This window comes from Eleutherodactylus coqui, chromosome 3, assembly GCF_035609145.1.
Source record: "Eleutherodactylus coqui strain aEleCoq1 chromosome 3, aEleCoq1.hap1, whole genome shotgun sequence".
Classification (NCBI taxonomy): domain Eukaryota; kingdom Metazoa; phylum Chordata; class Amphibia; order Anura; family Eleutherodactylidae; genus Eleutherodactylus; species Eleutherodactylus coqui.
This window is the reverse complement of record NC_089839.1, coordinates 284095847-284110323: the sequence shown is the minus strand read 5'-3', so window position 1 is coordinate 284110323 and position 14477 is coordinate 284095847. Positions and strand designations below refer to the sequence as shown.

General features: G+C 43.3%; 1 protein-coding gene across 4 annotated transcripts in view; it reads right to left on the bottom strand.

Moving 5' to 3' along the window:
• The window catches only part of TTC39A (tetratricopeptide repeat domain 39A), a 73881-nt gene extending 61420 nt beyond the window's left edge, over positions 1 to 12461 (bottom strand). For all 4 annotated transcript variants that reach the window (XM_066597608.1, XM_066597609.1, XM_066597611.1 and 1 more), the window contains exon 1: positions 12374 to 12461. In XM_066597608.1, the coding sequence (XP_066453705.1) occupies positions 12374 to 12396 (23 nt within the window). In that variant the 5' untranslated portion in view covers positions 12397 to 12461. The remainder of the gene's footprint in view (positions 1 to 12373) is intronic.
• Positions 12462 to 14477: the final 2016 nt, after the last annotated feature.

The following is a 14477-nucleotide window of genomic DNA, read 5'->3' as shown; positions in this document are numbered from 1 at the left end:
CATTGGTCCTGGGTACAAACAGATCATAGAAGAGATCCTTGTATTATCCCCTAATGTTTTTGTACATAGTTATGTGGTCGCCCCTTAACCATCTTTTTTCTAGTACTCTGATTAGGGTCACCGTTACTAGTGGGGTACCGCAGGGGGGCAGTATTGGGCCCTATTCTTTTTAATATATTTATTTATTAATGACCTGGTAGACGGATTGTGCAGTAAAATATCAATATTTGCAGATGATACAAAACAATATAAAGAAATTAATACAAGAGAGGAGAGAATGCGATTGCAGGAGGATCTGGATAAGTTGGGGGCAGTCAAGTGGAGAAAGAGGTTTAACACTGATAAACATAAGGCTATACACAGGCAGGGAAATACATGTCACCATTACACACTAAATGGAAAACCACTGGGAAACACTGACATGGAAAAACAACTAGGGCCCGTAGTACCAAGCTATGCCTCTAGGAGCCGCCACTATTGTCTGTACAGAAATAACTTCGCATTTTATTTTTAACTGTTCAAGTTATTTTGCATCCTGGGTAAACCTCTTTAACTTTAGTGAACGCCGTGTCACGTGAGGAACCTATTTTTGCCTGAAGAAATGTAATTCATATTATAATACAATATAACTCCATCTTGTTGGCACTTAAGGAGGCATGACAAGATATCTCTCACTGCATACTAGTTCTACATGACAAATATATAAGAGGTGTCGCTCCACTTAGACCAGCGGTGTCAAACTCATTTTCACCGAGAGCCACATCAGCATTATGGTTGCCTTCATAGGGCCGGTTGTAAATTGGAAGAATGTATAAATGTATTCCTTAACATATTATAAAAAAGTAGCTGCACTTTCACCTTCAGAGCGCTTCTGTTCCGTCGGCTATTTCGGCTCCTTCCAACAGCTGAAAATGGCCCCTTATAGCACTTTATAAGCGCTATATGGGGCTGTAAGGGTCCGTCTTCAGCTTCCGGAAGGAGACACAAAAGGCCGACAGAGTAGAAGAGCTCCAAAAGTGAAAGTGCAGATACTCTTTGAATAACCTGCGACACCATATCACACACCATATCACACACCATTCTCATCCATTGATCAGGTTCTGAAAATAACAACAAACACAAAATAAAAGAGAGAAATGTACCTTTTTTCTAGGTTGTGGATAAAATAGTTCAAATTGTTCCTTCAGAGATGTTAGGGTGTGCCATTTGGTTAGTAAAAGACCAAGATGTCCCTTAGGACCAGGTTACATAGTAGCCAGCCCCTTCTACCTCTTTAGCACCTCTTCCTACCTTAGAGGGTGGCTAGGGTGCTGGTGTAGATCTGTCAATAGATGATCACAGGGATCCGCCGCTCTGCATTCCTGCTAATTCCTGGGGCTGCTGTTATGGCGGTCAGCGCAGGAAGCTCATCAAGCTAACCATAGAGCAGCAGCTCAGTTGGTACTGCAGGCGAAACTTGAATGAATTCAATAGAAGCTGCACCTGTAATACCAACCTGGGCCAATGCTCTATGGTCAGAGCTTTCTGCTTCTTGGGATGACTTCAGTGACAGCAGCCCTGGGAATCAGTTGATTGGTGGGGATGCCGAGCGGCGGTTCCTTGCCAATCATCTATTGGTGACCTGTAAGTCATCAACAGATAAAATAAGTCCCAGACAACACTGTGGATAAAATAGGTACAGTACACAAAAAATAAAAAAAACTCATGGAGCATCTGAATATTCCAGATCGCGCACACAGGATCAGACTACACAGGGATTGTTTGCAGTCTGTAACCATGGAAGCACATAAGAGCACAGGAGCTGTATACATAAAGCAGTATGCTATTTTTTAAACAACCTTTTGGAAAATGTACTTTTTTATTTGGCTTACATACGCGACTTTACATGTTTCTCATACTAAACTGACAGACTGACGCTCTTTAGTTGCTATTAGGTTGCGTTCCTACGGGATGGAAATTCTGCGGAAATGTCGCGAATGTCCGCAGTGGAGGCGGCGATACAATTGATGCGTTGCGTATTTGAATTCCGTGCCGGCTTGCCCAGAGTGGACTGTTCGCAGTGTGTGGACGAGATTTTTGCAAATCTCGTCTATTTTGCTGCTTAGGCTCAGGCTTTAGAATGAATGCGAAAAGTCCGCGAAGAAATTCTGCGGCAATTCCGCCCTGTGTGAACGCAGCCTTACAGTCTTCCATTCTTGCTGTGTAAGTCACAGTCTAGATGAGTATAAGGGAGCGTTCACATAGCATTATTGTACGCGTTGTGGGATATGCTTGAGGGGGGTCCTGTGACATCTGCTGAAAACAACGCTGTAACGGAGCCCCTAAATGGAAACAAATGGGGCCACCCACTTCTATTGTGAAACACTTACTTTTGTGTCCATTTCACAAGGTTCCTGTTTGTTTCCGCTTTATAGAATAGCGCAGTTAACTACATTATTCCATACTCCAAATAAAGTGGAAAGAAACAGAAATCTCGTAAAACGGACACTTTTTGTTTCCGTCCGGGGATTCCGTCACAGCTCTGTTTTCAGCAGTGGTCACGGAACCCCTGAGCGTAGTCGCACAGCGCATACAATATCGCTATATGAACGCTCCCTTAGTCTGAGAGCTGAGAGTCTCTGTTCATTACCTACAGTATATCAGCACTTGGGACCGCACAGAAGGATCCGCACACTGCCGTCTGTTTGCTTGGGATTGGCTCGGTATTAACCTATTGGCCGTACTATTGAAATCCAGCCAGAAATGCATTATCTAGCTGATGACATCAAATGTGCAAACACGTAAGAAAGATAATATGTACTTATCACTAAGAGGTGAACTAATGCCAGATGGAAGTGACTTTAAGGGAATGCGTCATCCAAAACAATCCAATGTTTAAATCGTGCTTTTATACTAAACATATCTTATAAAAAATAATTACTTAATTTTTTTTTTTAATTTTCTGTGTTTCTATATTAAAAAATAATCCTGAAATGATGCAGTTTTCATAGTGACCACAGAGCTAATAATAACCTAATAAAATCTAGTAGTCTGAGATTGCCAGTTCTGTATAGATTACTCCTCAGCATTTGTCTCATTATCATCACAAGCAGGATTACAATGAGAGGCGACACCTATATAAAAATAATAGGAGAGCTACCATTTTCAATAGGTGATGGTTAAAGCGCACCTCCTCCCCCCTCCCTGCACAATGATCTGTACACAGACCATGCCCACAATACTCTCCCATAAAAGTAAATGAGTCATCTCCAGTCTACAGGTTACTATAGTTCATATAGCTGCTGTAAAGTATATCTCTAATTACTGGTAACAGCAGCTCAGGCAAGATGCCCATCCCTATAGTCATATATAGAAAACAGAATTTAAAAAAAGTCTACAATGAGGAAATAAAAACAGATTGTAGAAATGGAAAATACATTACTATGTTGTTTAAGTTAGTAAAAAAATGTATAGGCGATACATTCCCTTCAAGGATCAAATAATGATTAACTATTTATGAGCTGGTATATACCCAAATAGAAATCAATAGGCACTATATAAGACCTCATGTACATGGCCCTACTATGGATCCATGCTGTGCTGGTCCGTAATAATAAAAAGCAATCTATGGGCCCATAAGTAGGGGTAAGGCTCTTGGGGGTATGGATGTCACACCTGAGGAAACCCAAAGTCCCCTCTACCACATAAGAATGGTTAGCAAGGGGGGCTGGAACGGATTTCGCATTATATAGCGTTAATTTAGCATTTTTCGGCTGGTTTGTACGAAAGCATATCTATGTGAGTCATCCCCTCCACTGCCCTCTCCTCTCCTCTGCTCTCTATACACTTCTATGGGTAGCATGAGTCATCCCCCTCCCCCACTTTCTGTGTTCCTTCTTGTTACTTCTTTTACTAGAGACAGGCAGAGGACAGAAAACTAAAAAGAAGGGAGCCCCCTTGTGGCCAACACTTTAGAGGAATTTTTTATCACATTTATACATTTTAGGTAAATCAAGTGATTTACACTTTTACTAGTTATCACATTGGATATAATAATCACACAAGTTCTCTCAAAATGCAGTGATTATTTAAGCCTCAAGACATATGTATGTTCCTCCAAGTTGATCACCTTGCGGAGATTTGTTTTCCCTTGTAATGGTCTGGGCTGTTTATTACTAGAGTGATTCATTTTATCACACAATAAAACATGAAAAAGCTGAACCACCTGAACCTTTTTTAAGAGCGCAGTATGTGCCCATCGTGATCCTGAGCTAATAAAAAAGTTATGGAGCATCTGTGATATTTTTACACACTGCCAGCCTTAGGTTAGATGGCACCTTATGTGGAATTTCTTTTGGTGCCCCCATCATCAGAAGAAAACAATAATACAATAGCTAGTCTGCCTATATTCCGTTTGTGCAGAAAACAACAAAATAGCAGCATACCCACACCAGAACAGCTCTTTGAAAAAATACAGTACCAGAACCAAGCTCATAACATAAAGACAGCACCAGAATCAATCTCAGTACACAGATATAATACCAGAACCAAGCTCATAACTTAAATGCAACATAAAAACCAAGCTCAGTACATAATTACAGCACCAGAACCACGCCGATAACATAAATACAGTACCATAACCAAGCTTATAACATAAATACCACTCCAGAATCAATCTCAGTACATAGCTATAATACCAGAACCAAGCTCATAACTTAAATGCAACATAAAAACCAAGCTCAGTACATAAATACAGCACCAGAACCAAGCCGATAACATTAATACAGTACCATAACCAAGCTTATAACATAAATACCACTCCAGAATCAATCTCAGTACATAGATATAATACCAGAACCAAGTTCATAACTTAAATGCAACATAATAACCAAGCTCAGTAGATAAATACAGCAGCAGAACTAAGCGGATAACATAAATACAGTACCATAACCAAGCTCATAACATAAATACTTCTCCAGGGCCAAGCTCATAACATAAATACAGTAGCAAAACTAAGCATTTGTGTTGCAGGGACGTTAATAGGCTTATGGTGATGGCTCAAAACATCAGTGACAGACCCAGGAGGAGGATGATTCATATAGCTCCACAACACAGTGTCACACAGAGGAAGAAGATAATCTGATTGGGTGGATTTAAGGGGCAATCTGCGTGGTGCCCTCCCCTTAAAGCTGGTGGCCGGCCCCTATTTGCGACCACATGGGTCTCACGTAGCAAAGGCCGGCCATCTATTTACACCTCAAAATTAGGAAACTGCCAGGAAAATCCAGACAGAATTATTTGCTTCCATTTTTTCTCGCATCTTGTAAGCATAAATGGACAAGTGTGCAGCTGAAGAAAATCAAGCCAACCATAACCAGTCAATCATAATGCCATATCACTAAATATCCCGACTCCCTATCCATGCCACAGGCATAACTACTATTGTGCAGGAATTATTGCTCTTCCTGGGCCCTGGAACCTGACGGGGTCCAAAAGGTCCTCCTGACCCATATGTGGAGGCTAGTACTATCCATATGCTACAGTTTTAGCACTAGGGCCCAGACGCTCTTCTATTCGCTGCATAGGAAGCCGAGGATGATGATTGATTTTCAAATGGACATAACGTAACTGTACAAAGTTAATGCTTTCACCAACACGTCCAGCAATCTTATAATCAATATTAATCAAATTATTATATGTCAACCGCATGAGTGAGCGGCCAGAAAAAGCCGTGAGAATTGACTACAATGATGTAGTGTCCACTTAAGGCAAGCAGAGTCTACTAGGAAAATATGATACAAGGGCATGCTGGAGAATTACAAATATTGGTGCAGCAGAGCTGAATTTGTGTTCTAATCATTTCCTTTGTGCATTGCAGCCTTATGGAAAACCACAAATATATCATAAGATCACAATGCGTTGTGTCAAATAACTAAGTCATTTATACTGCTTTTAACAGACCCAGCTGTACCATATGTGTTGCATATCATACACAGTACACAAATTTGGACAGAGCTGTATTTTGGGGGGGATACTGTTTCTCCTCATGGAGAGCCCCAAGTTGATATTAGGAGACTTATGGGCCATGAAATGCTTCCTGGGAAAACGGTATGTAGATTAGCTCTCCTGGGAAAGAGGGAAACTCTCTCTTTAGTGCCACCTATGGGAAGGTAGCTTCCCTGTAAGTCAATGTCTGACCCTTTAACAGAGCTTGTGACATGTCTACGGAGATTAGCCAAACCAGAGTCTTCTCTGTAAAGAAAAGATATCTGTCTGTCATCAGCTGCTTCTAGGCTTGCTTAGCAATCGGACAATGACTTATAGGGTAGCTACTAGTGATGAGCGAGCATACTCGCTAAGGGCAATTGCTCCAGCGAGCATTGCCCTTAGCGAGTACCTGCCCGCTCGAGACAAAAGGTTCGGGTGCCGGCGGCGGGCCTGGAGCTGCGGGGGGAGAGCGGGGGGGAACGGAGGGGAGATCTCCCCGCTGCTAACTGCCGCTACTCACTGCTCCCCCGCGCCGGCACCCGAACCTTTTGTCTCGAGCAGGCAGTTACTCGCTAAGGGCAATGCTCGCTCGAGCAATTGCCCTTAGCGAGTATACTCGCTCATCTCTAGTAGCTACCTTTCAGTAGGTGGAACTAGAGATTTTTCCTTTTTCTTATAAGGATAGCTAATTTTTATATAGGGATAAGAGATGAGCGAGCATACTCGATAAGGCAAACTACTCAAGCGAGTAGTGCCTTATTCGAGTACCTGCCCGCTTGTCTCTAAAGATTCGGCTGCCGGCGCGGGTGACAGGTGAGTTGCGGTGGTGAGCAGGGGGGAGCGGGGTGGGGGGGGAGAGAGAGAGAGATCTCCTCTCCATTCCTCCCCGCTCTCCCCCGCTGCTCCCCGCCGGCACCCAAATCTTTTGAGACGAGCGGGCAGGTACTCAAATAAGGCACTACTAGCTCGGGTAGTTTGCCTTATCGAGTATGCTCGCTCATCTCTAATAGGGATGTATAATACCGGTGAACTATGAAATTAATTTGTGACATCCAAGGGCAAGAATGTTACTTTTCACTTTAAAAAAAAAAAACATCAAGCATTGTACTAACACCACTATAGCAAAACCCCCTCTGTAACATTCCCTATACATTATGACCTCTAGTTGCATAGCTGGGTGGTAAAACCGGCAGAAAGAGGGAGATTGTGGTCCCGCTGCATAGAGGTCTGGTGAGACCACATGTGGAATACTGTGTTCAGTTCTAGAGACTTCATCTACACAAAATCATTGGCAAAATAGAACGAGTTTAAAGATGCGCTACAAAAATGGTGGAAGGTCTGAAGAACAAAACGTATCAGGAAAGACTTAAGGAACTTAATCTGTATAGCCTGTGGGAGAGAAGGAGAGGAGGGACATGATGGAAACCTTTATATATGTTACAGGAGGAAAGAATGGAGAGGGGGACATGATGGAAACCTTTATATATGTTACAGGAGGAAAGAAGGGAGAGGAGAGACATGATGGAAACCTTTATATATGTTACAGGAGGAAAGAATGGAGAGGGGGACATGATGGAAACCTTTATATATGTTACAGAAGAAAAGAATGGAGAGGGGGACATGATGGAAACCTTTAGACCTCCTTCACATGGGCGACAAAGTCGTGTGATTTTGTAGCATTGCTATAAATCGCATGTATCTGAAGCCCATGGTTTCCTATGGGTTCCTTCACACATGCGATGTTTTATAGCATGCTACAAAACGACACACAAACCTCGCAGGTCCGGCGATATGCCCGCAACACGCGAGGTTTTGTAGCCCATCTTTCCCTATGGAGCCTTCCTCTCTGTTGCATCGCAACGCACGAAAACGCAGCTTGCATGCAATGCAACTTTGACAGTAGCAAATGCTACTGTCAAAGCTATAATCTAAGTCCTAACTGCTGGAAAAAAAAAACACACATACATCATCTTAGACGAGCTGTCAGCCCGTCCACAGCTTCTCCCCAGGTGCCGACACTGATCTTCTTCTCTTTTGGCTCGGGATTCAAAAATCCCCGCCTCCTGGAAGCGCTGGCTGTGGATGGCTGACACTTAGCCAATCACAGCAAGTGCTTGATGAAAGGCAGTGATTGAACAAATCACAGCCATTCTTCATGGCCAGAAGATGAAGAAGATGATCAGTACTGCGGCGGCGCCCCGGACAGTGCGGAAGAGGTGATATATACTTTTTTTTCTCCTTTAGAGCTTATTTTCGGGGTAGGGCCTTTATTTCAAGCCCCCCTGAAAATCCCCGCACGTGATGCTACAAAGTCGTGCGATTTTGTAGCGCTACAAATTCACGGTATCGCTGCGATTTTCTCACAGCGATGTGGTGTCGCCCGTGTGAAGGAGGCCTTATATATGTTACAGGAGGAGAGAGGGGACATGATGGAAACCTTTACATATGTCACAGGAGGAAGAAGGGAGAGAGGGGACATGATGGAAACCTTTATATATGTTACAGGAGGAGAGAAGGGAGAGAGGGGACATGATGGAAACCTTTATATATGTTACAGGAGGAAGAAGGGAGAGGGGGACATGATGGAAACCTTTACATATGTCACAGGAGGAAGAAGGGAGAGAGGGGACATGATGGAAACCTTTATATATGATACAGGAGGAGAGAAGGGAGAGGAGGACATGATGGAAACCTTTATATATGTTACAGGAGGAAGAAGGGAGAGGAGGACATGATGGAAACCTATATATATGTTACTGGAGGAAAGACGGGAAAGAGAGATCATGATGGAAACCTTTATATATGTTAGAGGTATAAATAAGATCAGAAGCAATGTCAGACAATATTTTACTGAAATAGTAGATGCTTGAAATAAACTTTCAGTAGATGCTGTTAGAAAATAAACAATAAATGAATTCAAGCTGCCTGGGACAAGCATAGATCCATCCTAAGAGAAAAATAAGAAGGAAATAATAGAAGAGCAGACTATGCTCATGTGGTCTATTGTCTGCCGTTAGCTTTCTATGACCACTAATAAGATGCACATGATGAGATAGTAAGGCCTTTTCATCTTGAGACACTGACCAATGTTTCAGAATATCCCTAGAGGATCTAAGCAAGCATTTCAAATCCACAGACATATTATGCGCGTATCGCCATAAAAAACACCGTCTCAGTATCCTATGAACCTCACCATGCAATCGCTGTGCCTAAGGCCATTGCTTGGAACCAATAAGTTAACAAGCGGGATCTTGGATCTACAAGTCAGAGACAACAGAACCATAAGAACTTTTCTCGGAGGACACAACACATCCATGCATGCCAAGGACAACCAATTGATTTAAATGGCAACTGTGTAAAACTTTTATTTTCAGGTGGAAAAAATCCCAAAAGTTCAAAAAAGTTAAAACTTGCTTTCCGTTCCATGATCTAAATTGGATTATACAGTTCTTTTTATAGTGACTGCAAGCTCTCCTCGGCGCAGCCAATTTTCTCTTGGTGTTGACAGCACCAGATGACCCGACGGTCCCTTCCTTCATTATTTGTACTTATATACGTTGTTACTCCTAAGAGTGCGCCCACATACACCCACCACAGTAACAGAGCTCAGGAATAGGAGCGGTTACCAGGACAGCGACAAGCAGATGTTATTAATGAGACCAAGATAAAGGATATTATCCCTTGTAGTTTATGCAGTGTTTTCAATCACGGCCAAAAACAGCAACTGAAGTATGATAATTACATTGCTGCAATATAGAAAGTACAGTTTAAAGGGCAAAGTGACCAAAGAAGGGTCTAAAATCTTAAAGGACCTCAAAAACAAAACTTATTTTCGTATATCTTTTTAAGGAATTCTCACTTTACAAAGCAGAGGTCCCATGTTCAGGATCCTCATCTATTAGCCAGAGTGGAGAGAGGCAACATAGAATATCCCTCACTCTGGAGGACCTAGTACATTGAGTGCTTTAAAGGAGATGTCCCGCGCCGAAACGGGTTTTTTTTTTTTTAAACCCCCCCCCCGTTCGGCGCGAGACAACCCCGATGCAGGGGTTAAAAAAACCACCCGCACAGCGCTTACCTGAATCCCGGCGGTCCGGTGACTTCAATACTTACCGCTGAAGATGGCCGCCGGGATCCTCTATCTTCGTGGACCGCAGCTCTTCTGTGCGGTCCACTGCCGATTCCAGCCTCCTGATTGGCTGGAATCGGCACGTGACGGGGCGGAGCTACACGGAGCTACACGGAGCCCCATAGAGAACAGCAGAAGACCCGGACTGCGCAAGCGCGGCTAATTTGGCCATCGGAGGCCAAAAATTAGTCGGCACCATGGAGACGAGGACGCTAGCAACGGAGCAGGTAAGTAAAAAACTTTTTATAACTTCTGTATGGCTCATAATTAATGCACAATGTATATTACAAAGTGCATTATTATGGCCATACAGAAGTGTATAACCCCACTTGCTGCCTCGGGACATCTCCTTTAAACATGAACCATGCAATACTTCATTTCACCTCTGGTGGTGCTGTGGAGAAATCAAACACCTGCTGCTGGTTTTCTCACACGTTGATCGCCGGAGGACCTTGCAGGAAGACACTTTGTGATAAGCTTATGGCTGGGGGATCCTTCTAACAAAAGAGCATTTAACCGGAGAACCTCTTGCAGGTGATGATAGAGCAAACATTTAGCTCAATTCAAATCTGATGACTTTAACATTTCAGTATGGATTTTATGGCGATTACCTGTAAGGCCGGCTTCACACAGGAGTATTTGCATATTTAATATGCAGAGAATAGAACCCATTGATTTCAATGGGTTCATTCACATTTTCGTGTTTTGCACATGCATTTTGGTAATGCAAAAAAAGCAAAAAAAACAACATGTTCTATCTTTCTGCATATTTGTGCACCAAAGGTCCCCAAAAAGTCAATAGGTGGGGGGGGGGGGGGTGTGTGAAATACGCACAATATGCAAGGAGATGCATAAAACGCTGCTTAATTCCGCTAGAGAATGAACACATCTAGAACTAAGTTAGCCATTTCAATTGGTGCGTTTGTTTGCTGCGCTCAAATGAACATGTCTTGCAGGGGCAAAAAGTACAGTAAAATACGCCAATGTGTTCGCAAAAAAGCATGGTGCCCTCCGCAAAAATGCAGCACTTAGGGCTCTTTCACATGAGCCTTGTGTGTCACAGACTGTAAGCTCTCGCCTACGACCTGATTGCAAGTTCGATCCCCGCATGATTCAGGTAGCCGGCGCAAGGTTGACTCAGGCTTCCATCCTTTTGAGGTTGGTAAAATGAGAACCCAGCTTGGTGGGGGGTAATAAGTAATAATTACCTGAAAGCGCTGCAGAATAAGTTGGCGCTATACAAATACCAAGATCTATACAAATACCAAGATCTATACAAATACCAAGATCTATACAAATACCAAGATCTATACAAATACCAAGATTTGTGAGCATCGTTTTAACGCTCAGATAGCCGCGATAAAGCAGTGCTAACAATACGCACGGCGAGTATGCCGCTCCCCCTCCCTTTGCAAGCTGTCTCCTATGGGAGTCTATGGGAGCCGCAGGCACTGTGCTGTCAAAAGGTACGACATGCCCTATCTATTAACGGAAAGACATTTTTATGTCCAAAAAATTTTTGACGTGATTTTTTTCGGGGCGTCAAAAAATCGTTTATCTGAAAGAACCCGTAGGAAACTATGGGTTCTTTTAGATGCAATTTTTTGACACACCTATTCAGCGTCAGAACGACGCTTGTGTGAAAGAGCCCTTAGGCGCGTGCAAATGTGCTTACACCCCTGTGAAGCCAGCCTAGTGCCTGACGTCTATTCGGATTGGTTGGACAGATTCATCACAGACACCAATGATTGGTGCAAACACTATTATTCCTATTGTACGAATTAGCACCGTCAGCTTGAGCTTTTGGGCTACAGAGCTTGCAATCTACTTAACCCATTATCAGTAAAAGCAGGGATTCTTATTCTGCCTGAACTGATTATTCCTATCTATATCCCATTCTTCTGGACCACAGAGCTTGCAGTCTACAAGGGTACATATCCTGCATATATATATGTTGCGAGTTTACAACAGCATGTCCTTGTCTTAAATACAAGTTTTAAGTTTGATACATTTGCGATTAGTTGAATTTCCAGCCTGTTCTACCCGTTGTAGGAGTTTACATAACAGGATGACATAAACTTGCTGTAGGATAGAACGCAGCGATTATTATTATGCAATGCAATAAATAAATAACTAGCAAAACATGAAGAGGGAATTTAATCAGGGTTAACTCCTTGTGGACCAGAGTGCTGCAGGGTGCACAGCTGGCTTCCCAGGCCCACAGGAGCCGCAGTGGGTACAGAAGAGGCAGTCAGTATATAGGATCTCTGTACTTACCCTCCACCTGTATCTCTGGCCATGCTGCTCCTGACAGTCTCCCTAGATGAGTGCAGAGGATAGACACACAGCAGCAGGGACCCAGTGACTGTCACACACAGGGCTTGGGCAGGGCTGACTCTGCCCTCTCACAGCTCTGTGATTGGGAGCTACCTTGACATACAGTCTGCAGCCAGCCTTCTAGACGTCAGCTGTGTGCCACTTACATCCTACACATAGATTGCAAGCTCCTTGGTGACAGCATGCAAGTGCTGCAGAAAATGAGCACAGTCACTCCTATCGGATCATCCCCACTGCATGGACAGGAAGAGCTGGAGAAACTTCCTAGAGCAATTGGATGATGTAATCTTTAGCAAAGCAGCTCCTGCAGAACCTCTTTACAAAGTGTTTTTTTTTATAACATTAACCATGACGATACCGTGAACTGATTTATAGATAAAACATCACCAAGAGGTTCTGCAGCAGCAGGCGGATCAATCACTAAGGCTATATTCACACAGGCGAGTGCGTGAGAAACTCAAGCCTGGATCGCACTTGCCAACGTGCAACTTTCACGGCGTTTTTTGATTAAGAATTGCATTGCTTGCGTGAAGTTGCAATCTTCACACGTGTGAAAGGATCGCAAGTGTTTCGCATTGACTTCAATGGGAAACATCGTATCGCACTCGCATGCATATCGTACGGAATGTGAGTGCCATGTGATGTGTTTTAAGGTCCTGTTGAAAACAATTGGTGAGGCGTTCCTAGGATAGAACGTGCTGCGATTTGTTTTCCTTGCAGCGTCGCTGCAGGGAAACATTGCTTGTGTGAATAAATCTGTTTAGAGGAATGGATTTCATATTCGTGCCACTATTGTGCGAAATATAATATACAAAACCTGCGCGATAACCTCGGTCGTGTGAATAAGCTCTAAGTGAAGTTCAAGGTAAAGTTTTTTTCTTCTATTCATTTAGAAGCATTGGTACAACATAATGTCTTTTTTTCAGCCACACTGTTACTATGTTACATAACAATACCTAAACGGGTATTCTTGGCTTTCACTATTGATGACTTACCATCAGGATAGGTCATCAATTGATCAGCGGAGGTCCGCCTTTCAGAATCCCTACTGATCAGCTGATCCTCCAACTGCTGTCAGTGTAGTGGAGCCGGACGTCATCATCAGTGGCAATGGAGAATCAATGGGAGTGATGCCTTCTATTATGCTTCCAGCTCTTCATTACAGTCATTGCCGGAAGTGTAATAGGTTGCATCGCAGCCATTGTTTTCAGTGGGAGCAAAGACTTTATTACACTTCCAACCCTGACCAACGATGACAATGTCTGGCCCTGCTGCATTGACAATGGACCAGAGGATCAACTGATCAATGGGGATCCTGACCAGTGGAATCCCACCAATCAACTATTGATGACATCCCGAGGACAGTTCATCAGCAGTAAATGCCCCTTTTATGAATTAGTAACCCTCCGGTTTTGGGACAAAATTCTGCAGTTATTTTTCTCTGCCATCCCTCTGATCTGCCAGTTGCAGGCCCCATTTTCAGCTGTCCAAGATGGCCAACACAATCTTCACACTATCTGAGCCCCACAGTACATTAGTGGTGTTAAGACTACCAATGTACTGCACCTGCTCTCTTACTGGCCAGAGCTGCTTAAGTGATTAGTAATAGCCAATCAGAGAGCAGTGATGGGTAGCTTCGGCCAGCTTGAACGGTCAAAACGGGGCCCGGAACTGGCGGATCAGAATGTCGACATATAAGATATGTGTGGTTGTAATTACTCTGTATGGCTGAAACTCTTTGTTTATTCAATAAATAAATTGTAAATTTGGCATTTTTTGCAAATTTTTCTCTTTGTTGGAACTCTGCCGATGCACAGTACCTGCTCTCTCATTGGAGCTGCTCATGTGATCACCACAATAGCCAATCAGAGAGCAGTGCACTGTGGGCATTAGGTAGCTTCGGCCAACTTGGGCAGTCAAAAACGGGTCCCGGAACTGGCGGATTAGAAGATCGGCATTGAAGAACAACTGCAGGCAATATACCTTCCTCCTGTCCCAGGACAGAGTTTTGTCCTGAAACCAGAGAGTCGCTTAAAGGGAAACT